The sequence below is a fragment of the Pantherophis guttatus genome, chromosome 3 (genome assembly GCF_059756535.1).
Source record: "Pantherophis guttatus breed Tessera chromosome 3, ASM5975653v1, whole genome shotgun sequence".
Classification (NCBI taxonomy): domain Eukaryota; kingdom Metazoa; phylum Chordata; class Lepidosauria; order Squamata; family Colubridae; genus Pantherophis; species Pantherophis guttatus.
The window spans coordinates 112,238,838-112,263,101 of NC_142065.1; the positions used below are offsets into that span (position 1 = coordinate 112,238,838).

The 24,264-nt window shown below is 43.8% G+C and overlaps 2 protein-coding genes across 4 annotated transcripts in view; one reads left to right on the plus strand and one right to left on the minus strand.

Annotated features, from left to right (window-relative positions):
* Positions 1–24,264, plus strand: part of CRIP1 (cysteine rich protein 1) — a 106,036-nt gene that overhangs the window by 38,348 nt on the left and 43,424 nt on the right. The gene's annotated exons all lie outside the window — the stretch shown is intronic.
* The window catches only part of ALDH9A1 (aldehyde dehydrogenase 9 family member A1), a 101,029-nt gene continuing 80,643 nt past the window's right edge, over positions 3,879–24,264 (minus strand). For all 3 annotated transcript variants that reach the window (XM_087891172.1, XM_034409901.3, XM_060690185.2), the window contains 4 exons: positions 16,242–16,329; positions 5,558–5,699; positions 5,106–5,218; positions 3,879–4,080 (listed from right to left, as the gene is read on the minus strand). In XM_087891172.1, coding sequence (XP_087747298.1) covers positions 3,986–4,080; positions 5,106–5,218; positions 5,558–5,699; positions 16,242–16,329 — 438 coding nt within the window. In that variant the 3' untranslated portion in view covers positions 3,879–3,985. The remainder of the gene's footprint in view (positions 4,081–5,105; positions 5,219–5,557; positions 5,700–16,241; positions 16,330–24,264) is intronic.

The following is a 24,264-nucleotide window of genomic DNA, read 5'->3' on the forward strand; positions in this document are numbered from 1 at the left end:
TGTTCTCACTTAGTTCCAGGTTGAATCTCTCTTTAACGAGCTTCCACATTACTTCTTGTCCTGCCCACAGGTGCCATGGATAGTAAATTGATTCCCTCTTCCCTGTGACAGCTGTATTAGAAAACAGCTATCATGCCATCCTTAAGTTTCTTTCGAAACTTAACGAGTAAAAAACAAGAAAAAAGTCAAGGAAACATTTGATCAACTAATAGGAGAAAATGGCAAGGAGGTCAATCAGAATAGAGCATTGCCCTAGCTCAGCTCCAGCATGCATACATGCACCGGCCAGCTGATTTTCAGGCCTTCCGGGCCCACCGGAAGTTGGCAAACAGGCTGTTTCCTCAGGGGGGTTGGGGAGGGCCTCAGGGGGGTTGGGGAGGGCCATTTTCGCCCTCTCCAGGCTCCTAGAAAGCTTCTGGAGCCTGCGGAGGGTGAAAAACAGGCCTTCTGGTCCCACCGGAAGTCGGGAAAAGGGCTCTTTCCGGCCTCTGGGGGGGTGGAGTGGGGAAGGCTGTTTTCGCCCTCCCCAGGCTCCAAGAAAGCCTCTGGAGCCTGGGGAGGGCGAAAAATGGGCCTATCGGGCCCACCGTGCCATCATGTGCCAAAAGGGGGGGGAGTGCGGAGGGGGGGAAATTGTATTATTGGTGTGGACACACACGTGTGTGACACCCCCCCCATGCTCCCCCCGATTTTGGCACACAACGGCAAAAAAGTTAGCCATTATTGCCTTAGACTCATGATTCAGAAGGAACTTGACAGACTTGACCATTGGGTCCTATCCAACAAAATGCAATCCAATGGTGAGAAAAATAAGATCTTAGGCAAGAAAAACCAAATGTACAGGTAGAGAATAGGTGGTACCTGGCTCAACATTAGTGACTGTGAGGGAAATCTAGGTGTTCTAGTGGAAAACCACTTAAGTATCAGCCAGCATCTTGCTGCAACTGCCAAAAAAGCCAATGCCATTCTATCCTGCATCAATAGAGGAATAGTTTCAAGATCATGTGAAATGATAATACCACTTTATACTGCACTGATAAGATCACATTTGGAATATTATGTCCAGTTCTAATAACCATCATATAAAAAATACATTGGAATCCTGGAAGCTTGCAGAGAAGATAAAGATGATAAGGGGTTTGGAGGCTAAACTGTACAATGATCATTTGCAAGAAATAGGTTTGTCTAAGTCCAGGGGCGACACAATAGTAGTCTTTCAGTACTTGAGGGGCTGTCATGGAGAAGAGGGGATTGACCTATTCTCCAAAGCACATGAGATAGGACAAGGAGTAATGGCCTGGAAGGTTATTAAAGAGAGATCCAACCTAAAACTAAGGAGACGTTTTCTGACAGAAGAACAATTAAAACAGAGGAATGGCTTTCTTCTAGAAAACCACCACTGGAGGTTTTCAAGAAGAAATTGGATGACTATTTGTCTGACATGATAGGGTCTTCTGCTCAAGCAGGGGATTGGACTAGAAGACCTTCAATGTCCCTCCCATTTCTGTTATTCTATGTTCTGACCCTTCTCTTCATTAGGCTAAACATATATAGTTTCCTTAGCCCAGGGGTCAGCAACCTGTGGCTCTGGCACTACCTTTGACCCCTCTGCTGTGGCTCCCTGCTGAACCGGTAAACTTCTGCAGTTCGGCGAACCGGCTGATCCCACAACTGGCTTGCCCCGGCCCTCTCCCCTCCCCTTCCAGTCACTCCTCTCCTGGCCCGAGAAGGTAAGGGTGACGACGGGGGATGGAGAAGCAGCTGGATCTCATCTCTTGCTGGGTCTCGTGGGCGCTTCTTATGGCCCTTGTTAGTACTGGGCATGCCTCGGTCGCTCAGGTAAAGAAGCTCAGGGCAGTGGGAAAAGGGAGCTGGCCCCACCAAAGTTCGCACGCCCACCCTGGGGTCAGGCTCAGAGAAAGCCAGAGTGCCCTCGCCAAAGAAGCTCGCCTGTCAGCCAGTCAACCTGCCTGCCCCACACACATTTGCTGAGCTTTGGTCAAGTCCAGCCACTCGCTTGAGGGTCTCCCTGCTTTTGCGCACCCTCCCGGCCCCACCTCTGCTGGCCAAGGGGTCATGTGAGGAGAAGGAGGGTCATCTTCAGGGAAGCCTCTGCCATGGCTTGCGCTCACTCCTCAGCCAGCCCAGATTTCCAAAAAGTTTCCAAGAAGAAAGAAAAGGAGTAGCGAAGAGCCCCAAGGACAGCTCGCTGGGTTGACCCAGCTTCGGCTTTCCAAGAGAGAGAGAAGAGACACACACACACACAGAAAGAGATAGAGAGAGGGAGGGAGGGAGGGAAAGAGGAGAGAGAGAGAGAAGAAAGAGAAAGAGGAGATAGAGAGAAAAAGAGGGAAGGAGACAGCAGAGAAAGAAAAGAGACAGAAAGCGAGGGAGGGGGAGAGAGGAGAGAGACGGAGGGAGAGAGAAAGAGAAAGGAGAGAGAAAGAAGAGAGGGAGGGAGGGAGAAAGAGGAGAGACAGAGGAAAAGGTAAAGAACACAGTTGAGACGGTGTGGCAAGAGGTGACTGGGAGGGGAGGGGTGAGGCAGGGCTGGGCAGGGGGGCATCATGTGACTGGGTGGGACTGAGTGATGTTGAGTTGGCCACACCCACCCAGTCACACTGGTTGTTAAATTAATTGGCTCCCTCTGTGGGAAATGGGTCCAAATGGCTCTTTGAGTGTTTAAGGTTTCGGACCCCTGCCTTAACCATACATTGCTTATTCTGTACCTGTGCAATATTTTTTTCTGCCTAAGTATAGGACCTTACTTTTCTGTCCATTGAACTGTATCTTGTTGGATAGGGCCCAATGCTCAAATTTGTTAAGATCCTTCTGAATCTTGAGCCTATCTTCTGAAGTGTTAGCAATTCCCCCCAGCTAATGTTGTCTGCAAATTTCCTGAGTGCTCCTTCAATCCCTTCATCTAGATCATTTATGAAGATGTTGAGGAGCACTGAGCCCTTCAACTCAACTCTTTGGGGCAATAATTTACTTTGCCACTCTGTGTGCTTTGAAGGTACACTACAGTTTACTGTACCTTTACTACAGTTCTACTAATATTAAAATAGTAGTTAATTACTCAGAAATTAGCAAGTCTTGCTTCTAACAGCAATACTTAGATCAATCCATATATTAAATCTTTTAAGGGAATTATGAAACTCACTCTCACTTAGGAAAAAAATTCTGATTTCTGACTATCTCCTCCAATAGTTTTTGATTTTTACAAATTTGGAGAAAAAATATCATTTGCATTCTCCTGGAATCAATCTCCTGGTTATTTTTGTATAACCAGTGAGAAAAGAACATATAAGACGAAATCTTGTATTTATTGAGACGGTACAGTTTTTGTCCCAGTAAAGAGAATCCTAGCTTTGAGGGATTGATTTTCCAGCCATTTCTGAAAGGCAGAATCACCTGTTTTTAATTCTATTTTAACAAAATGCTTCTGTGTTAAAGGGGCTTAATGAATTTCCTATCAAATCCTCCTATCCCATAAAGCATAACCCACCCCACACATTGAGAACAGTTAGAATACTGTGTCTTCTGACATTGTGTATGTCATGTAATTTTATGCATTCAGTGTCCAGTACCAGAACCTTTATTTGCTCAAACTGCTTTATATAAAACAGCCTGCCTAGAAAAGACAGTAGGAATACAATCAACCTCCTTTGTGCAGATGTTTGTTTCTGGGTAGTGTAATGGGAAATATAAGTTATCACATGGTCAGACACTTATATGATGCTGAGACTCAACTCAATATGTCAAGGAATTATTTGGGACTGATTGGAAAAAAATCTTATGGCCAGTGAAGGTTTTCTTTTCTCCATTATGTACTTTCAAGAGAAGAAAGGAAAAAGAAACAATGGAATCCAAAGTAGTTGTAGGGAAAAAATGATGTAATCAAATGCTGCAAAGATCATTTCCAGCTTCTGTTGTACATAGCATCTCCATAGTACGCTAACCAGAAGCAACTAGACTACAGCCATTAGAACACTGATTCTACATTTCCCATTTCCACAAATATTGTCTTCAGTTGGGAATAGTATTCAATTGCTGCTTTGCCATTCTCTCGTCCAAACCCTGAAAAGACAGATAAATTTATAAAACTGTAACCATCTGCTCTAAAAATTTGCAAACAATACATTAGAAAATGAGGAATCTGTTGAAACAGACTTAATAGTCTCACTCTAGAAGTGAACAAAACTGACTCATTAGATTCCTAATTATAAATGACAAATATTTCATGTATAAATCAAGTGTTTTTCCTCACCCACTCAGTGAGCAGCTATGAGTCTATAGCAGGGGTGAAATATAAAATTTGTTACTACAGATTCTGTGGGCGTGGCTTGGGGGGGTAATGTGACGGTGGGCGTGGCCAATTTTTTTTTTTACTTTTAAAACCATTTTTTACATGTAAAACCATGTAAAAAAATGCTTTCAAAAGGCTCTGACGATCCCAGCTGAGTTGCCTGATCTTGAGAGCTTGAATGTCAGAGCCATTTAAAAGAAAAAAAAGGCTCTGATGATCGTGCGGCTCAGCTGGGCATGGGGGGCGGGGGCAAGGATTTTTGCTACTGGTTCTCTGAACTGCCCGCCGCCATCGCTACATATTGGACGAGCCGGTCTGAACCGGGAGCATTTCACCCCTGGTCTATAGTTTACAAATCTAACATTAATTTAATACCAGTTTTTCTAATCTGTTTTAATTTAAAATACCATGATTTTTTACTTAAGAGAAGTTTCTTTACAGCCTGTATGTGCATGTAGAAGTTATCCTTACTAAATGGATTTGCATCCTCCTTCCTAAAATAGGTTTGTATAAGTAGGCCCTGTATTTTTTAAGTAAATCCAACTTCTTTTTGAAATAAAAACAGTTTTCAGAAAGAAGGTGAAATTATCATGAGAAAGGAACAAATCAATGGAAAAACTAGCTATCACTGCTACTGTAAACTGGGTAATAAAGTTCTGCTGCTTTATTTGTGTACACTGAAATTGTGAAATTTAGTTTACAATCCAATTTAGGGTAATTCTTCAACTTTTGCCAAGTATCATATAAGCAGCTGTCAACAGCCAAAATATTACAGCAAAGTTGCTGAGTGGAATACCTGACATCTTGTATCCTCCAAAGGGAAGCTCCACAGGACTGACATTATAGTTGTTGATGAAGCACATACCAGCCTGGAGACCAGCTGCTATTCTGTGGGCACGCTGGATATCTCTGTAAAGCAGAATAATTTAAATTCACTCTCATTTCTCTAGTACAAATGTCCATCATTTATTAACTCTGGGATAATAAATGGGCTAAGGATGTCTACCATTTTAGTGAGGCATCAGAAAGTAAGGATAACATTTTAGTGAGGCATCAGAAAGTAAGGATAACTGATAACACTCAGTTTATATCAAATGGAAGAACTATGCAGCAAACAGCTTTTTGCCATGCTCCAAGCTGGTTGTCTGCTTCCAACCACACAGCTGTCATAAATGCCTTATGCATATGCAGCTCAACTTGCCACAGCCATCTTCCACTTCTGAAATATATTCCCTTTCTTGATGGTACCTGGTGAAGACACCTCCTGCCAGGCCAAAATGGGTATTGTTGGCTCTCTCTAAGACCTCTTCTTCTGTGTCAAAGGGTAGAATAGACATGACTGGTCCAAAAATCTCCTCTTTTACACATGTCATGGTGTCCTTACAGTTTCCTGAAAGCAACACAATAATACAATATTAAGAAACCAGTCAATCTGAATTTATATGAAATGAGAAGAGCTACTTCAACTACTAAGAACTAAATAGAATTTTAGACTACTTTTTAAAGCTCCATTTGTAAGATCTGAGATAAACTTTTAAATTAAATAAATGGCCAGAGCCCATCTTTAAATATTTAATTTCAAGTTCCACTTTAGAGAGTTTTAGTTTTAAGCATCTGATCATGAAGTCTGTTTTTAATGTCTACAACATATCGGGTAGTATGTTCCTCAATGCCATTGGCAAATTGGATCTCTCTTTAACAAATTTCACTCTTTGTTTCTTATCCTGCCCTCAGGATAATTCAAGATGGCAGCAACGGAGGAAGCATAGTTACATCGCAGGGAGTTAAAAGAAGAGAAAAGTTGCTATTAAAGTAAGATAAATGATAGGAGAAGAGGTGGAGAGGGAAAGACAAGTCATAGAATAAATCATAGAGAAAGAAAAATAAGAGGAGAAAGGAAAAGGAGAGGAAAGACTGGAGAAATAGGAGGAAAACGATTCACAGTGAACTTGGCCTGCTGAGAGAGGCCCAGCTGCATCCGAGAGGCCTTCCGAAGAGCACGGAGGCCCATTGAAGCGAGGTGAGTGGAGAGCCAAAACACACTGGTGGAGAACAGGGAGGCGAGCCGGTGAGCGAGTGGGGCCCTGCTGTGGAGCAGGGAGGAAAACCATCCGTGGGACAGAGAGGCGGGCCAACTGAGGGCAAAGCAACGACCAGCAGAGAAGGAAAAGGCGAGCCAGTGAGAGAGAGAGAGAGAGAGAGGAGCAGGGAGGAGGAGGAGGGGAACTGGCTGTGGAGAGGAGACAAGAGGCGAGCTTGCCATGGGCCATCCGGGCAGTCCTGTTGTTGGGAGAAACAGCACAAATGGGAGCCACGTGGCTGAGGAGCCAGGAGCAGCGCCAGCACAGCATACGGGAGTGCTAGAAGCGAGAGGCAGCACAACGAAGCAGATCCTGAGTGGAGTGTGGAAAGCAACGGGAGAGCATCAGTGCAACCGGAGGCTGCTGGTGTTGGTGGAGCATTTCAGCACAGGGGATCAGCGAACCGGTGACTCAGAATGGCAACAGAACAGTGTGGGAGACCAACAGGTGAGGGGGATGGGGAACGAAAAAAAGCAGGGAGAGCTGAATACCCGATAGTGGCAGGAAAAAAACAAGTAGGAATGGAGGATAAAAAGGCAACATAGGACACAAGGCAAAAGAAAATCAAAGGCAAGTAGACAATAGCAAGTACAGAACATATAAAGGCAGAGAAGTAAGAGATAAATCAAGCCCACAAGAAAGCAGGGAGGGAAAGGATCACAAGAAGGAAGGGACAATCAAAGAACATTCCAGGCTAAGAACAAACCTCACACTTAAGCCTACTCAATACTAAAAAAAATTTAAATTGGACAGTCTAAATGATCTGCTAGACCCTTAAAATTTTAAACTAGACAATTTGAACTGTAGAACTTTAAATCCTTAAACTAGGCATTCTTTAAATGTTAAAACCTTAAACTTTAGCTAGACTTGAGTCCCCCAAATTTTAAATGATCTGTTAGAACATCTGTATCCCAAATTGGACATTTTTCCCTTTTAAAAATCTCTGGTAAAACCCTCTACACTTTCACTCTCAATTTTTTGTAAACCCACTCATAGAAGAAGAAACTGATATTGTTGTGATCTGCAGAACATGTTCCTTGTATAAACTTATGTTGACACTCCAGTAAGCAGCAAGAAGAGCCCAGCGGTTCTAGTGAGGTCGGAGAAGCCCATAGTGTGAAGAGAGCCAGTTGTGCAAGAGGGCCAGTCGTCACTCGCAGCAGCTGATGTTCGCAACCACTGACAGACTTAATTTGTAGAAAGTGTTGATATTGTTCCCTTTTAAAATTTGAACTCTTTTATAATGTTTTAATATGTGACAGTTGTGTTAATATGAGGGGAAGGTGTTACAGTTGCTTGCATCGGAACTTTGCATGTTTCACTATGTTTTATAATGTTTATAATGTTTTAATAATATAGTGTTTTATATCATTTTAATGGATATATATAATGCTTATAAGGTTAATAAAGTTTTATAATGTTTTAAAATGTGATAGTTGTATTAATGAAAAAGGGAAGATGTTATAGTGGTTATGTCTGCAGTCTTGGCACGATTAGTTTGAGTATTCCCTGACTCTCGAGAAGCTGTCTTCAGATGCTCCTGTGAGATATTTCCAGTTCCTGTCTTTAGATATATACCTGTAATGATGGCTTGTTGTGCGTCCTTCTATGATTAAAACTACTTGAAACGCCTAATTCCCTTAACTATTCCTAATGCAGTTTAGCTTCCAGACCCCTTAATATCTTTGTTGCTCTTCTCTCCAATCTTTCAGCATCTTTTTTTGTAACATAGTGACCAGAATTGGATGCAGCATTCCAAGTGTGGACTCACTAATGCAGTATAAAACAGTACTATCACTTCTCATGATCTTGATGCTATCCCTCTGCTGATGCAGCCCAGGACCTCATAGGCTTTTTTTGGTAGTTGCAGCACACTCATACTGAACTGAACTGCATCCTGTTGGCTAAGGCCCTATGCTCAGTTCTATCAACTGAATCATGAGTATCTTCTGAAATGTTAGCAATTCCCCCCAGCTTGTTGCATGCAAATTTGATGAGTGCCCCTTCAATCCTTTCATCTAGGTCATTTATGAAGATATTGAAAAGCACTGGACCCAAGACAGAACCTTGAGGTATGCCACTGCATATTTCATTCCATGTAGATGTAGTTTCACTGAAGTCTACACTGAACGTGGTTGGTCAGCCAGTGAATCTATCTGGTGGATATAAACTGCAGCCTACTTTGTCAAATGCCTTACTGAAGCCTAAGTAAACTATATCCACAGCATTTCCCCGATTCTCTAATTTAGTCACTTTATAAGGTTTGCAATAAGCAATAAGGTTTGTCTGGCATGATCTGTTTTTAACAAAGTCATGTTGGTTTCTAGTAATAGCTGTGCTCATTCCTAGATGCTCTATTATCTTTCCAGGATTTTCCCAGGTACTGATGTCAGGCTGATTGGGAATGGCTTCCAGATCCATTCCCCCCTCACATTTTTTTTTAAAGATTGGAACCACATCAGCTCTTTTCAACTCCAGCAGTAGTTCCCTGTTGTTCTAGGAGTTTGAAAAATTTTGTTCAGTGGTTCCAAGATCACGTCTGCCAGCTCCTTCAGAACCATGGGGTGTAATCCATCTGGTCCTGGTGATTTCCACTTGTCTAGACTGTATAGGTATTCTCTTACCATTTTCTAGTCTATTTTGATTTGTATTCCTATTCTGTCTTCTACAGTACTGCTTCTGATAGATTGGACTATTTTGTCCCTTTTGTTTAGACAAAAGTATTGGTACTGTTTATCCCACAATGTTCTATCTTACCAAGAAGTGCCAAAAGAGGATTTGACCAGTTGGATGGTTACGGGATAGTGGAGCTCCGTGAGCACCATGAAACCCAGTCGAAACCTGCTTGCCAGGAGACCCTACTGGGCCAAAGCCACCCTGGAGGGGTGGTGAAGAAAGGAGGGATGCTTTGTAGATCATGAGGAAACAGCAATTTCCTCATTTCATCCAAAGAAAACCTCCTGATTGGCAGCAGAGACAATGGCCATTTTGGCTAGACCAAAGCTGGGATAAGAATTTGTGCTGGAGCTATTTGTGAGCAGTGGTTTCAGCCTCTATGATTCTTGCTTGCTATCGGCTGCCATGATAATGGGGGGGGGAGAGAAGGTATAGGTATTTGGGTGTGGAAGCGAGCTGATGGAGATGTCTTGTGATGTGACTGAAAAGGGAGGAAAAGGGAGGGATGCTCTCATCGTCTTCTGTGCACCTGAATGGGCTTGTTGATAGCCAGTCAAGGTCAACTGTTCTGGCATACCATGGGGGTCTGGGAATTGGACATTCAGCCAGGGTCCTTGGGGGGAGGGATTTGGGAGTACTTTCAATATGTAATTTTTGTGCCTCTAGCCTCAGATCTTGCTTTTCTTTTGTTGCTATCAGTTCATACTCAGTAAAAGTACCTTTCTCTACAAACATAGAGTTGGGGTTTTTCTTTCTTGAGTTTTGAACGGAGGCACACCTGACATTAAGCAAGATCTGCTTTATCAGCCATCCCAGAGAAAACTCTAACGTGGGGGCTGAGCAAAGAATGTCTAACCAACGCAGTGACCAGGAGGACATGGGAGCTGCTGGGTCAACTCTCCCCCAGACCCGCGGTGGCTGGGAAGAGTCGGAATGGTATCTGAACTGCAGATTGAAGAAAAGCCAGTCAGAGCCAAATGGTCACTGGGTGTAGGACGGATGGAGGCTCCGGAGATCCCACCCCCCGGGGTGACAGCTGCTAGATGCCGGCTGGGAGAGGCTGCCTGGCAGGAAGCTGACAAAGAAGACCTCCTGCTGACCAAAGTCCTGCTTTTCTTGAAAGAAGCTCTTGAAAGTCAGAGAGCATATGAAAGAGAGCCAGTGCATTCAAGTGGTGCAGACTGGTGGTGGTGGTGGGGGGGGGTAATCCCTCGGAGGCGCTGAATTCCAAAGATTCCTCAGCTAGGAGTAAAATATGGAGGAGATCCCAAGGCTTTGGGATTCTTCCTAGCCCAAGTTGGAATCATATGCAGGAATATGGGGACGATTTTGCCTCGGAGGCGGCGAAGGTGCGGTGTGTCATGGCCCTGGAGGGGACCGCACCTGAGTGGATGGTGGCCCTACATAATGAGGATTCCCCACTGCTGAGGGATTACAACTTGTTTATGACGGCTCTCCGAGTGCGTTTTGATGAATGAAAGACTAGAAGCAGGATGAAAACCCTACCCAAGGGGAAAAGATCGGTGGCTGAATACACCCAGGAATTTCACCAGCTGGTTGTCCACATGCAGGGGTGGTCCGCAGAGGCCCTGATGGAATGCTACAAAGATGAGGAAGACTACCAAGGCTGTTGTTCCCGAGGGCCCCCCTGAGACCTGCAGCATTGGTATGTGTTGGCGGCTGATGTGGAAATTGACCAGGCCAGAGAACAGTATGGGGGGCACAGCTGGAACAGCTCTGCCCCCAAAGAGACCCCTAGAGTGGCCAAAGGGGGCCCAGTATCCAAGCCAGGTCCACCACATCCTTCAGATGTGGAAAGGAGGGGCACCGAGCTGATTGTTTCTCCAAACCTGGCCCCAAGCTGACCTCAGCTGGAGGAAAGACAGCTGAGAATCTGCTAGCAAAGAACCGCGAAAGAGCCCTGAAAGGTGTGGAAGTCATTGAGTTTGCTCCTCCAGGCCTGGAGGAGCTGGGAGTTCTGACCACCCCAGGGGACAGCGAAACTGACAATGACCCCCTGGTAAGTCAGCACCTGGGCCCCAGGTGTAGTTAAGGCAGTAGTGAAATCTGAACCGGTTTACTAGCAGTTCGCTGGCTGCGCATGCGCGCTGCACGCCAAGCATGTGCTGTGCACGCACATGCACAGTATGCACCACGCACCAAATACAAGGTGTGCACACACGCAGTGCACACCAAAAGGAGGCATGGGTTAAGTAGAACAGCACATGTGGGGGGGAGGGGTGATCAGCTGTGGCGCGCCATCTATAGAGCCTTTTCTTTACTTTTAAAAGCATTTTTTTACAACCTATTCGCCAAATAGATTTTAAAAAATGCTTTTAAAAGTAAAAAAAAAAGGCTCTGATGATTGCGCAGCACATCTGTGATTGTCAGAGCCTTTTTAAAAAACTTTTTAAAAGCATTTTTTACTACCAGTTCTGGAGAACCAATAGTAAAAAATGCCTAAAATGTAAAAAAAAAAATAAAAAATTCTGACGATCAGCTGAGCGACGTGCAATCTTTGGAACTTTTTAAAGCGTTTTAACTACCGGTTCCAGAGAACCGGTAGTAAAAAAATGCCAAAAAAAGTAAAAAAAAAAAGTTCGACGATCGTGCATTGCTCAGCTGATCGTCGGAACTTTTTTTTTTTTTTTACATTTTTTACTACAGGTTCTGCGAACCAGTAGCCTTTTTTACCAATGGTTCAGGCAAACCGGACCGAACCGGTAACATTTCCCCCTGAGTTAAGGGTGCCATCATCTGGCGCCCAGGGGAAGCCTTTTGGACTTTGGGTGTACTAGGTGTGTAATCAGCCCAGAGGTGGTGGAAAAAATGGGACTGACACTGAGGACAATGAAAGTGCCCATAGCGTTTTGCCAGTTGGATGGGTCAGTAGCTGGGGGGGGGCAGCCCACTTTGTGACTGAACCAGTTGAAATGTGGATGGGGGACCTCTGAGAGACTTTGTGTTCCTGGAATGGAATGACCCCTCTTGCTCGGACTAGTCTGGCTCCAGAAATGGAACCCTCATGTGAATTGGAGGAAGGGTTTCTTGCGCATCCGCTCCACCCTGCAGGGGAAGGATGGGGGAAAACCCTTCTCCATGGCCAAAGCTGTGAAGGAGCTGGCAGCGGCAGTGAGCGAATGTGTTGCTGGGGAGGAGAAAATTCCTAAGGAATATTGGGACCTCAGGGAGGCATTCAGCGAGAGGGCGTCAGATGTGCTCCCACCCCATCGGCCCACGGACTGTGGTATAGAAATCCTCCCAGGGTTGAAACTCTCTAAACCAAAGATCTACTCGATCACCCCTCGTGAGCTGGAGGAATTGTGAAACTTTATTGATAAAAACCTGAAATGGGGCTTCATTACATTTAGTTAAACGACAGCTGAAGAAGAACATAGAGGCATATGTCGCTAGCTGTTCTGTGTGTGCTTCTGCCAAGAGGCCACCTGGGAAGCCGCCTGGGTTACTCCAGAACATTGCCAGACCTGGAGCTCCTTGGAAGGAGATATCCATGAACTTTATTGTTGCACTACCCGAAAGTGGTGGAAATACAGTCATTTGGGTGATTATGGACTTGTTCTCCAAGCAGGTGCAGTTTGTACCATGCCCCAAAATTCCCTCAGCAAAGGTGTTGGCTAAACTGTTTATTCAACATGTGTATAGGTTACACAGTGTTCCCGAATGAATAATTTCGGACAGAGGGGTTCAGTTCACCTCCCACTTCTGGAGGGAGTTCCTGAGGTTGTTAGGCTCTGCCCAAGGGCTAAGCTCCTCTCACCATCCTCAGACAAAAGGGGGCTTGTGAAAGGGCTAACTCGGTACTAGAACAATACCTCAGGTGTTATGTAAATTATCAGCAAGGTAACTGGGCAGACTTACTGCCATTTGCAGAGGTCACTTATAATAACTCCATACATAGTAGCACTGGTTTTACCCCCTTCAAGGTGGTGTTTGGTCAAGACTTTGTGCCCATCCCAGAACTACCGCAGGAAAACCCTCAAGTCCCTTCCTTGGTGGACTGGATTGAGCAGCTTCAGTTTACTTGGCCCGTCACTTGTAAGGCGTTAGACAAGGCTCACCGAGCTCATAAAAAACAGGTTGACAAGAACTATGCCAAAGGACTACCAAGTGGGGGATAGGGTTTTCCTCTCCACTAAGTATCTACAAACTACCCAAAAGTCAAAAAAACTTGGGTCTAAGTATGTGGGCCCTTTTCCTATTGTACGAATTGTAAACCCGGTCACAGTACAGTTAGAGATACCGAAAACCTTTAGGAAGATCCACCCAGTGTTTCACGTTAGTTTATTGAAACCTGAACATACCTCCTCACGTCATCCGGACCAAACCCCCCTCCAGTTCCCCTCCTTATTGAAGGAGAACAACATTTCGAGGTCAAAGGGATCCTTGATTCTAGAAAACATACATATTTGGTGGCCTGGATACATTTCCCTTCCTCTCAATCTGAATGCATAAATGAGTGAGATGTCAGAGCTCCGAAGCTTTTACAGTTATTCCATTCCAAATACCCTGATAAGCCTTGATTGTATTATCTTCTATGTATCTTCTATGTTTTGATACTTCCAGGGGTTATCTACCCTGTCCATTTTATTTTGTGTTTTTTTCCAAGGACTAATATCTCTTCTGCAGGAAGGCCGAATGTCAGCCTCTACGATGCTTGCTTGCTATTGGCTGCCATAGTAATGGGGGTGGGGGGGAAGGGATAGGTATTTGGGTGGGGAAGCGAGATGGTGGAGATATCTCATGATGTGACCAAAAAGGGAGAAAAAGGGAGGGATCCTCTCATCGTCTTCTGCGCAGCTGAATGGACTTGTTGATAGCCAGTCATAGTCAACCGTTCTGGCATACCAGAGGGATGGGGTCATCTGAAGGTGCACCTCACATGACACCATGGGGGGCTGGGGATTGGACATTCAGCCAGGGTCCTTGGGGGGAGGGATTTGGGAGTACTTTCAATATGTAATTTTCGTGCCTTTAGCCTCAGATCTTGCTTTTCTTTCATTGCTATCAGGTTCATACTTAGTAAAAGTACCTTTCTCTACAAACATGGAGTTGGGGTTTTTCTTTCTTGAGTTTTGAATGGAGGCACACCTGATAAGTGGACTGAAACTGGGTGAGACAATTTTCAACTTCTATATTAGAGACTTAAACGCAAATAAAAGAATTTTTAAAAAAACAGATTTTCCCCAATGTTAAGAAAGCGGCGATTTATTACATGGAGAAAGATTACAGAACTAAAAGTGAAACAAACTGGCAAGGGAAGACTGTGAAGCTTTAAAATAGAAAAAAACTGGACTGAAACTGTTAGCAGCATGAAAAGTGATTTAATTTGTGGATAATATTGCTGGATTATTTGGAAGAATTTGTACAAAGAAAGAGGAACTTTGAGTTTTATTTCTTATATCCCCCACCCCCAAGTTTTGCTGTGTTTAAAGCTGGATTTTAAAGCGGGGGTACCTTCTAATGGTCAAAGAGCACTATATTAGTGCTTCGTGAGAATAACCTTTGAAAGTAAAAATTATTTGATATTATTGGATAATACAAGAATAACACAAGGAGAAGAAAGAAAATAGTAAAAGGTAAACAACACCTGGAAAGCCTTTTTATTTTGGTTTCATATCTATTGGAGTTTTGGCTGCTTAGAGGTATTAGTGAGATCTTTGAAGATTTTTAAGGCAAGGTGGATTTTTAAGGCAAACTGAATATCTAACTTTGTGGACTAAAGACATTCAGGGAAATTTGGTGGGCTAATCTGGATTATTAAGATCATTTGACAGAACATTCTACAAGGTAAAAGAAGAAAAATTGAACACTTGGAAAATGTAGAGGGTGTAAATTGGAAATTTTTAAGGACTATAAATTTAGGGGATTTTGAGCAACGGTTCCAGTACTGTGTAAATTTTATTAATACTGATGTTTTTGGTGTTTCTGGACAACTGGGATATTGAAATTTTGGTGGAATATTGAGCAGTGATTAGTGTAGTATATCAGCACAAACAAATGTAGTCTATAAAAAAATATTGATGTTTCAATGTATTAAGGAAGATATAACAAGGAATCATAGGAAGATGATGGAATTAATGCAAGATACTGTGAGATTAGGAAAACCCTAGCAAATGACAATAAAAAATGAACAAAAAACTCAGAAAATAGAGGACAAACCAGAAAGAGGTAAGGAGATAATAGAGGAGATAATTCCAAAAATGATACAAGCAGACAAAGAGATAGCAATAATCTCTACCATGGAACAAATAGAATATTTTTAAAAAATTCAAAAGAGAAAAGAGAATAAAGAGAAAGATTTCCTATAAATGAGGGAACTGCGGATGGGTGCTCTAGAGATTCAACAGCAAGAGAGAGAAATATTTAGATTAAATAAACATGATAAAAGGAGTTACAAGATACCAAAGGAAAGATTCACCAAAAAGTTAATAAGAGTTGAAATTCTAAAAAAGGGCAAGAGATGATGGATAGATATAGAATATTTTTTAACATGGTGGTTATTTTATTAAGTGTTAGAAAAAAGAAGTAGAAAATAGAAATTGGGAAAATAGTATTATTTATACTGAAATATAATAGAACATATTATAATTACTATATATATACAAATGTTAGAAGTTGAAAAATTACAATTATGTATACTTAAATGGTATTATTATTATTATTATTATTATTATTATTATTATTATTATTATTATTATTATTATTATTATTATCAGAATTGTATGTAAAGTATATTGACCCAGATAATACACTGTTCACCAAGCACTTACTGTATGGATGTTAAAGAAAACACACACACACACACACACACACACACACACACACACACACACACACAAAGTGCCAAGAGTTACCCTGTGGTAATATGGGTGGCCAATAAATTTAATAAGTAAGGTAGGTAGGTAGGTAGGTAAGTAGGTAAGTAAAGTAAGCTGTGGAATTTGTCAATTGTTTTACTGAAATCCAAGTAAACTATACCAACGGCATTTCCCTGATCCACTAATTAGTCACTTTATCATTTTAATTTAATCACTTTTTAGCACCATGTTATTATCTTGTCTTCACCCTACCCCTTTAATCTAGTCTAGTAAGATCAACATTTTGACTATAGTTAAAAAGTAGTGCCAATGGCATTAATAATATAGTATCCATACCTAAGACACAAGGAGACATATAAAAGCCATTTTTCAGACTGGGATCATCTGGCACAAATGCATCCCCTCCACACAGGACTTCTGCACCCTAAAAAGTGTAACAGAAGATAATGGCAGAGAACCACAATGCATTTTATGTATAATTAGCAAAACTTTGCCAACCTATGCAGGAAGATACCAAAGCTTGAGTGTATATAATAAAACACTAGACTGGACAGAAGGTTCTTTCTCTTGGTGCAATATCACTCTTAGCATTAGAAATGAGTCTTCTCCTATCACATAATGTCTTATAAGTGTTTGAAATCCAAATAGATTGGTTTGACATTTCACCAATGGAAGAAGCATGTGACTGACATGTTTCATTTTCTCTTATTTACTACAATAGAATAAGCTACTTCAAAATATTTATGATCAGGATATTCAGCAGATTGCCTATTATATTAATCTAAGTCAGTGCTTTTCAACTTTAACAACTTTAAAATAGCTGGACTTCAACTCCCAGAATTCCCTTGCCAGCATGTTGTTTTGTACAGTGCCCAGAGCATACTGGTTGGGGAGTTCTGGGAGTTCACCCATCTTAAACTGACTAGTTTAGAGTTAAACTTGCACCCTCTTGCCAGCTGGGACCTATATAATTTCAATTGTTGCTTGCTCTTGTTTTCCTTACTGGCTATTGATAAGAGTTGACTCTGAAGATAAGCAGTGGCTGATAGGTAAGTTGTATTGCTTACACACTTAGAAAGGGAGATAGCAATAGGAATTGGGTTATATACAGAGGTAGGCTTCAGCTGGTTTGGACCGGTTCAGGCGAACCGGTTGTTAAATTTTTGCACAGTTCAGAGAACTGGCTAATCGCACCACTGGCTGCCCCCCCACTCCTCCCCTCCCAGTCACTCCTTACCTCGCCTGCTTTGGCCACGGCATAGCACCTGCTGTTCTGTGACTCTCTTACTTGCTAGCTTGCTTGCCGCGATCATGTGGCCCCCATGGCCCAGCCCACTTGCTTGCCTTCGCCCCAGCCTTCCACGCAGCCCAGCTATCTACCGAGCCTTCCTTCACCATTCTCCACTGCCTCCTATGCAGCCCAGCTACCTGCCTATCTGGTGAGCCTTCCTTTGCCTCTTTGCCGGTGTGAACGGCCTGTTACAGGGCCTTCCTAGGACTCCCCCGGCCTGTTACAGGCCAAAATGGAGGGTCTCTGGGCCCGATCCGTCCTTCCCAACCCCATTTCCCATGGCTTTACTGTACTTACTTTTCGAAGAGCTACAGAAAGAGGCTGAGCCACTTGGCAGAGAAGCCAAAGTCTTTTATTCAGAAACCGGTGAAGCTGTAAGAATGTGAGATGTAAGGAAAACAGCTTTCCCCATCTTAATAAAAGTCTTCGGTTTCTCTGCCATGAGGGCCTGCAGACTTAGTTTTTACCCAGTCTGTGTTCTGACCTAGGCTCCCTTAACAAGCAGGAGACAGGAATTACTAGCAAAACCTTTTATTTACACGACTGTGAATTACGTTCATTCACAGTCAGCAAGGTTTGTCCAAACAGTTTTTCAAAGGAATATTTCTCAACACACCTTATCTCGTTTGGCAAGCTGCCATGTAAATTGTGCAAGTACAAGGCAAAACTTGGAACAGAGTCTCTCAGAGTCATGGAATGAACAAATTGTTTCCTGCAAAAGCCCACTCCCTGTTTGCTCCTCTTTTATTTCCTATGGGAGGGGCCAATTATCTTCAAGGTGTGGCCTTACTCCCAGGTTGACCCTGCTTTCTTAATTGTTTTTGTCTTCTGGCAGCTCTGTGCATGCGCACACTAGGAACGGGCTCCAGCTTTTCCTCTGCCTTGCTGCTTTTTATCTCCCTCACTGCCTCCGACACAGAGCCCTCATCTGAGCTTTCCCCAGCCCCCAGGAGTGGCCCAAGTTCCTCCCCAACCTATTCACTGTCCGACTCTGCTGCCAGCTCTGCAACAGTCTAGACAGGCTTAGTTTGGGCCCAGTCTGCTGGCTGCTGACTGGCTAGTTCGAATGAGCAGCTTCAGGGATTGGGGCATGGCAGCCAATCAACAAGGGCCTTGCAGTCCAATGAGACAAAGGAAGCAATTTGTTTGCTTTGATTGGCTGCTGCTGCTGCTGCCTCAATCCCTGAAGCAGCCACATGCCCCAGCCAAAGTCTTTTACTCAGAAGCTGGTGAAAATGTTTTGGTTAGATTTCACATTCTTACAGCTTCACCATCATCTGAATAAAACACTTTGTGAGAAACCTTGTAGTTTTGTCTTCTTGTAGTTCTTGAAATCCATGTCACAGAATTCAATGTTTCAAAGGTATTCATATCTTTTTAGCCATTTTTGACATAAGATTGCCAGATTTAAAAATTCTGAGTGTTTAAACATTTCATGGAAAAGTCTTTTTATAATGCTATCAAGCATTGTACATTAGGCTTGTCAAATTTCTTGTTTCTGATCAGATTGCATTTCACAATGCTTCAAGTGTATAATGGCTTATTTAATTATATTAGCAATAACAATAGCAATAGCACTTAGACTTATATACCGCTTCATAGTGCTTTTACAGCCCTCTCTAAGGTTTACAGAGTCAGCCTATTGCCCCCAACAATCTGGGTCCTCATTTTAGAAGGATGGAAGGCTGAGTCAACCTTGAGCTGGTGAGATTTGAACTGCCGAACTGCAGCTAGCAGTCAGCTGAAGTAGCCTACAGTACTGCACTCTAACCACTGCACCACCTTGGCTCTAACAGAATAGATATCAGTAAAAATTATACCTTTGTAGCAAAAAAAAAAAAAAAAGTAAGTAATCCATGGGAAATGGGGTGGGGAGGAGTAAGTGGAATCTGAGATGCTAGCAAAGCAGGCCCAGTCTGTGGAGACCCAAAGGGGCAAGATGGGGTGGGGGAAGCAATTGTGGGGACACCAGGGGAGCATGAGGTATCTCAGTGGATTGGGGGAGGCCTTGGATGGTCTGCTCCAGCACTAGGCCTCACATGCTGTTCCCCAGCCTGAGATACCTCATGTGCATTTAAAGACATGCACATTCGATTAACAAATGCATTGGGGAAAGCAAGGAGTGATTACATTCATTTAACGTGATTCAATCAAACAATCCCCAGGTTGCAAATGTAATTGGCAGGCTCTATTGCATTTGTAACTGAAGGATTACCTGTATAATGAGAGTGAGGGAGGGTCTCAGGGAAGTCCTGCCTTAGCACCACATGAGTCCCGTATCATGCCTACCCTGGCCATGACCACCCAGCCACACCTACCCAGCCGGTCATTAGGGCAGAGAACCGGTTGTTAAATTTGAATCCTACCATTGGTTATATACTTTACTTTACTTTTTACTTTTATTTGATTTATATACCGCCCTACTCCCGAAGGACTCAGGTGAACAGCCAACAATATACAAACCACTGTAGCACAGTGGTTAGGGTGCAGTACTGCAGGCTACTTCTGCTGACTGCCGGCTGCCTGCAATTTGGCTCAAGGTTGACTCAGCCTTCCATCCTTCCGAGGTGGGTAAACTGAGGACCCAAATTGTCGGGGGCAATATGCTGACTCTGTAAACCGCTTAGAGAGGGCTGTAAAGCACTGTGAAACAGTATATAAGTCCAAGTGCTGTTGCTATATATGAATATAGAATGGGAATGAACATTATAATGAAAACAGGTCTAATAAATGTTCTTTTGTATATTTATTAGAACAGAAGTAAGATCCCTGGCTAATTTTGATAATTTGTATCTCCATGAAGACTGAATAAATGAGGGTTTTTTATTATTGTAAGCTGCCTAGAGTTACCCTGAGGCAGCCAATAAATTTTCTAAATAAATAAAGAAGCAAAACTAATAGACCAGACCCCATCCCTACTGAGTTTAGGTACACATACATTCACATATTATACCTATTTATTCCTTATCTATTTATTTATACTATAGAGATGAGGCATTTATTTATTTATTGTGCCGTAGTGAATGGAAATAAAAAGAGTTGAAACATATTTTGCCTGTTAAAATCATCCAAAAAAGGTTCCACTGCTCACTCAGGTAATACCATGACTTTACCAGCCACATGAGTTGAGCCCTACAGTCAAAACAGCTTAAGTAAACCTGCATGTTTATTTAACATTACTGACTTAAATTTGTTGAATATAGGTTGATGAGAGGTACACCACCTGACTATAAAAAAAATTCTCTATGGTAAATGCTGCTCAAATCTGAGTTCTTCCACAATAAGAGATAAAAACACTAAGATCTACCATTAAGCATGCCAAATTTTATTCTAGATGTGGTTTTTGCTCATTGTTTTTAGTAACCCAATTATAGTTTGTTAAACAGATGTGCCCAGATCAGACAGCTTTTTACTGGATAGCCATAAACTTTTCAGACACAGAAAAGCACCTTGAATACTTAGTTTTGCACATAATACATAATATAATGCCTGTATGATGTTCTAGCACCCAGGGCCGGATTTTCCTATAGGCTAACTAGGCTTCAGCCTAGGGCCTCAAGATCCAGAGGGGCCTACACAGTGGTGGGATTCTGGGGGTTCTAGGTGGCTCGGCCGAACCCTTTGTTAAATTGCTGGCTTGCCCCGCCCCTCCGCACCACTATTTATTGCCAATAAATAGTGGTGGGTGAGGGGCGGGGGAGCCAGCAATTTAACAAAGGGTTCGGTGTTTTTTTTGTAATTTTATTGGCCCCCGGAGCTCCAGCATAGGCTAATTGGCCTCCCGGCTCCCAGCTGATTTGTCTCCGCTGTTTTGCTTCCTTCCAAAGAGTGCTGATTTTTTTCCCCCTAGCTATACTGAGAAACGAAAGTGAAACTGCTTTGCTGTTGCTGCAAGTTTGGAAAATTAGGCAGGCAGAATTCTTTTCCTTTTCCTCACCAAAAAAGGTACGTGCAAACAACGGGAAATTTAGAGGAAAAGAGAAGAGTTCAGGATTTTAAAACACAAAAGAAAAAAAAGCTGTATTTAACTAGGGAATTGTAATAATTGAGATACTATTAATTGTATATTTCTGAAAGCAGAAATGGTTAAGTTGTGGTTTGGAGGAATATATGGGGGAAATTATTTGGTTTATTATTATTGGTAAATATAATTAATGGATTTGTAAGAAATTGGATTGCATGGAAATAATTGGAATATTCATGTTCATATTGATTAATATACAAAAAAGGTAGTTATATAACTAATTGATTTATATTAAAATGTTGAATTTATATTAAACAACTAATATTACATAATTAACCAATGTGAGGATGGATATAAAAATAGAAGACAATGGGAAGGGGTATAATATAGAATAGAAGGGAAAAATTGAATTTGATTAAGATTAGAGATGAGGATGAGGGTAATATTGGTTTTTTACAAAAATAGATGGGGAATAAATATGGCAAAAAGGAAATATAGAAATTGTAAATTTAATTGAAATGACTAAACACTGTTTAAATTTGTGAACCGGCCAAATACTCTGTTCAAAGAAAATACATTGTATGTTTGTATGTGTGTTTCTAATTATTGTTATTTATTCATATTTGTTCTCTTTTATTCTTTAAAGTTTAACAATTCATTCTTTATCTTAATATCTTTATATTTGTTTGGGGTTGGCTTTCTTCCCTTTCATCTTTTTTATTGTATAGCAATCTTTCTCCTCAAACCTACCACCTCTCTTTTCTTTCCTTCTTACTTTCTCTTCCTCCCCCTCTTCTTCTCCTCCCTACTTCCTCTTCCTTTCTCCTTCTCCTCCTCTCTTCCTCCCTCTCTCTCCTACTCTAATTTCCCTTCCCTTCCTTCATCCCTCTCTATTGCTGTATCCTTTTATGCCATGAGGGGGGGGTTCCCCTCGTGGATATGTGCCCACCAGGTTTCCGAGCATTCCATCAGCCGAGAGCTCAGGGCAGGGGCGGGGGGGTGGCGGTTATTATAAAGGAAAGTCTTGATCCGAGGGAGACCACAGTTCCACAGATAGCCGGATGTGAGTCCCTTTTTGTGAGGTGGGGTCATGGAGTACAGATGGGCTTGTTGATCACGTACCTGGCTCCCTGCCGCGTGGCAACGGCCCTGCTCGAGCTGCTCAACGTCATAGCTGAGGTGGCGGTTGGTACCCCCAGACTTCTAGTCATGGGGGATTTCAACCTGCCATCTGTCGGCGAAACGTCTGAGGTGGCTCGAGAGTTCATGGCTTCCATGACGGCCATGGACCTTACTCAGTTAATTCATGACCCCACTCACACGGGTGGACACACTCTGGACTTAGTTTTTGTCTCTGGTCAGTGGTTGAGTGGCCTTGATACAGGGGATATAGTCATCGAACCCTTGTCATGGTCTGACCACTCGCTCCTTCGACTGGACTTTCTAACCGCTGCACCCCGCCGCAGGGAGGCGGGACCGACCAGGTGGTTCCGCCCCAGGCGCCTGATGGACCCTGATAGGTTCCAGATGGAGCTTGGGCCATTTCCTGAGACTCTGGCTCATGACTCGACTGAGGACCTGGTGGCCGCCTGGGATAGTGCGGCTGCCGGGGCCTTGGACTGTGTCGTGCCTTTGCGGCCTCTGACCCGGCACCGAACTCACCTAGGTCCTTGGTTCTCCGAGGAGCTCAGGGAGATGAAGCGCCGGAAAAGACGCCTGGAGAGTAGTTGGAGGACCAGTCGCTCCGAATCCGACCGAACACTGGTGAGGTCTCATATTAAGACCTACCTAGTGGCGATAAAAGCGGCGAAATCTAGCTATTTTGCCGCTCTTATCGCGTCATCAGATAATCGCCCGGCTGCCCTGTTTAGGGTGACCCGCTCCCTCCTCCATCTGGAAGCGCGGGATGACCCCTTGCAGGGCCGAGCCGAGGACTTTGTGCAGTATCTGTATGACAAAATCGCTCAGATTCGGGAAGGACTGGCCTCTGACTGGGTATGTCCGGACGGGATGACTGAGGCAGGTCTTGAGAGTGTTATCTGGGGGGAGTTCGATCCTGTGGCTCCCGAGGACATGGACAGGGTCCTGGGACGGCTGAACGCGACCACATGTTTATTGGACCCTGTCCCTCCTGGTTGGTACTGGCTTCCCGGGAGGTGACACGAGGCTGGCTCCAGAAGATTGTTAACGCTTCTTTGAGTGAGGGGGTCCTGCCGGCCGCTTTGAAAGAAGCGGTTGTGAGGCCCCTCCTCAAGAAGCCCTCTCTGGATCCGGCTGTTTTGGCTAACTATCGTCCAGTCTCCAACCTTCGCTTTGTTGCGAAGGTTGTTGAGAGTGTGGTGGCGCAACAGCTTCCCCGGTACATGGATGAAGCTGTCTATCAAGACCCGCTCCAGTCCGGCTTCCGGCCTGGGTACAGCACGGAAACGGCATTGGTCGCGTTGGTGGATGATCTCTGGAGGGCTCGGGATAGGGGTTGCTCCTCTATCCTGGTCCTGTTAGACCTCTCAGCGGCTTTTGATACCATCGACCATGGTATCATGTTGCACCGGTTGGCAGGGTTGGGGGTGGGGGGCACCGTTCTGCGGTGGTTCTCCTCCTACCTCTCTGACCGGTCGCAATCTGTGTTGACGGGGGGGCAGCGGTCGACCCCGAGGCACCTTGCTTGTGGGGTGCCACAAGGGTCGGTCCTCTCGCCCCTTCTGTTCAACATTTATGTAAAGCCGCTGGGTGAGATCATCCGTGGCTTTGGGGTGGAGTTCCATCAGTACGCTGATGACACCCAGCTGTACATCTCCACCCCAGGCCACCCCAACGATGCCCTTGAAGTGATGTCCCAGTGTCTGGAGGCCGTGCGGGCCTGGATGGGGAGAAACAGGCTCCGACTCAACCCCTCCAAGACCGACTGGCTGTGGCTTCCAGCGTCCCGATATAGCCAGCTGACGCCATCGCTGGCTATTGGGGGCGAATCACTCGCCCCCACGGAGAGGGCTCGCAACTTGGGCGTCCTCCTGGACGCACGGCTGTCTTTAGAAGATCATTTGACGGCCGTGGCCAGGGGGGCTTTTTATCAGGTTCGCCTGATACGCCAGCTGCGCCCCTTT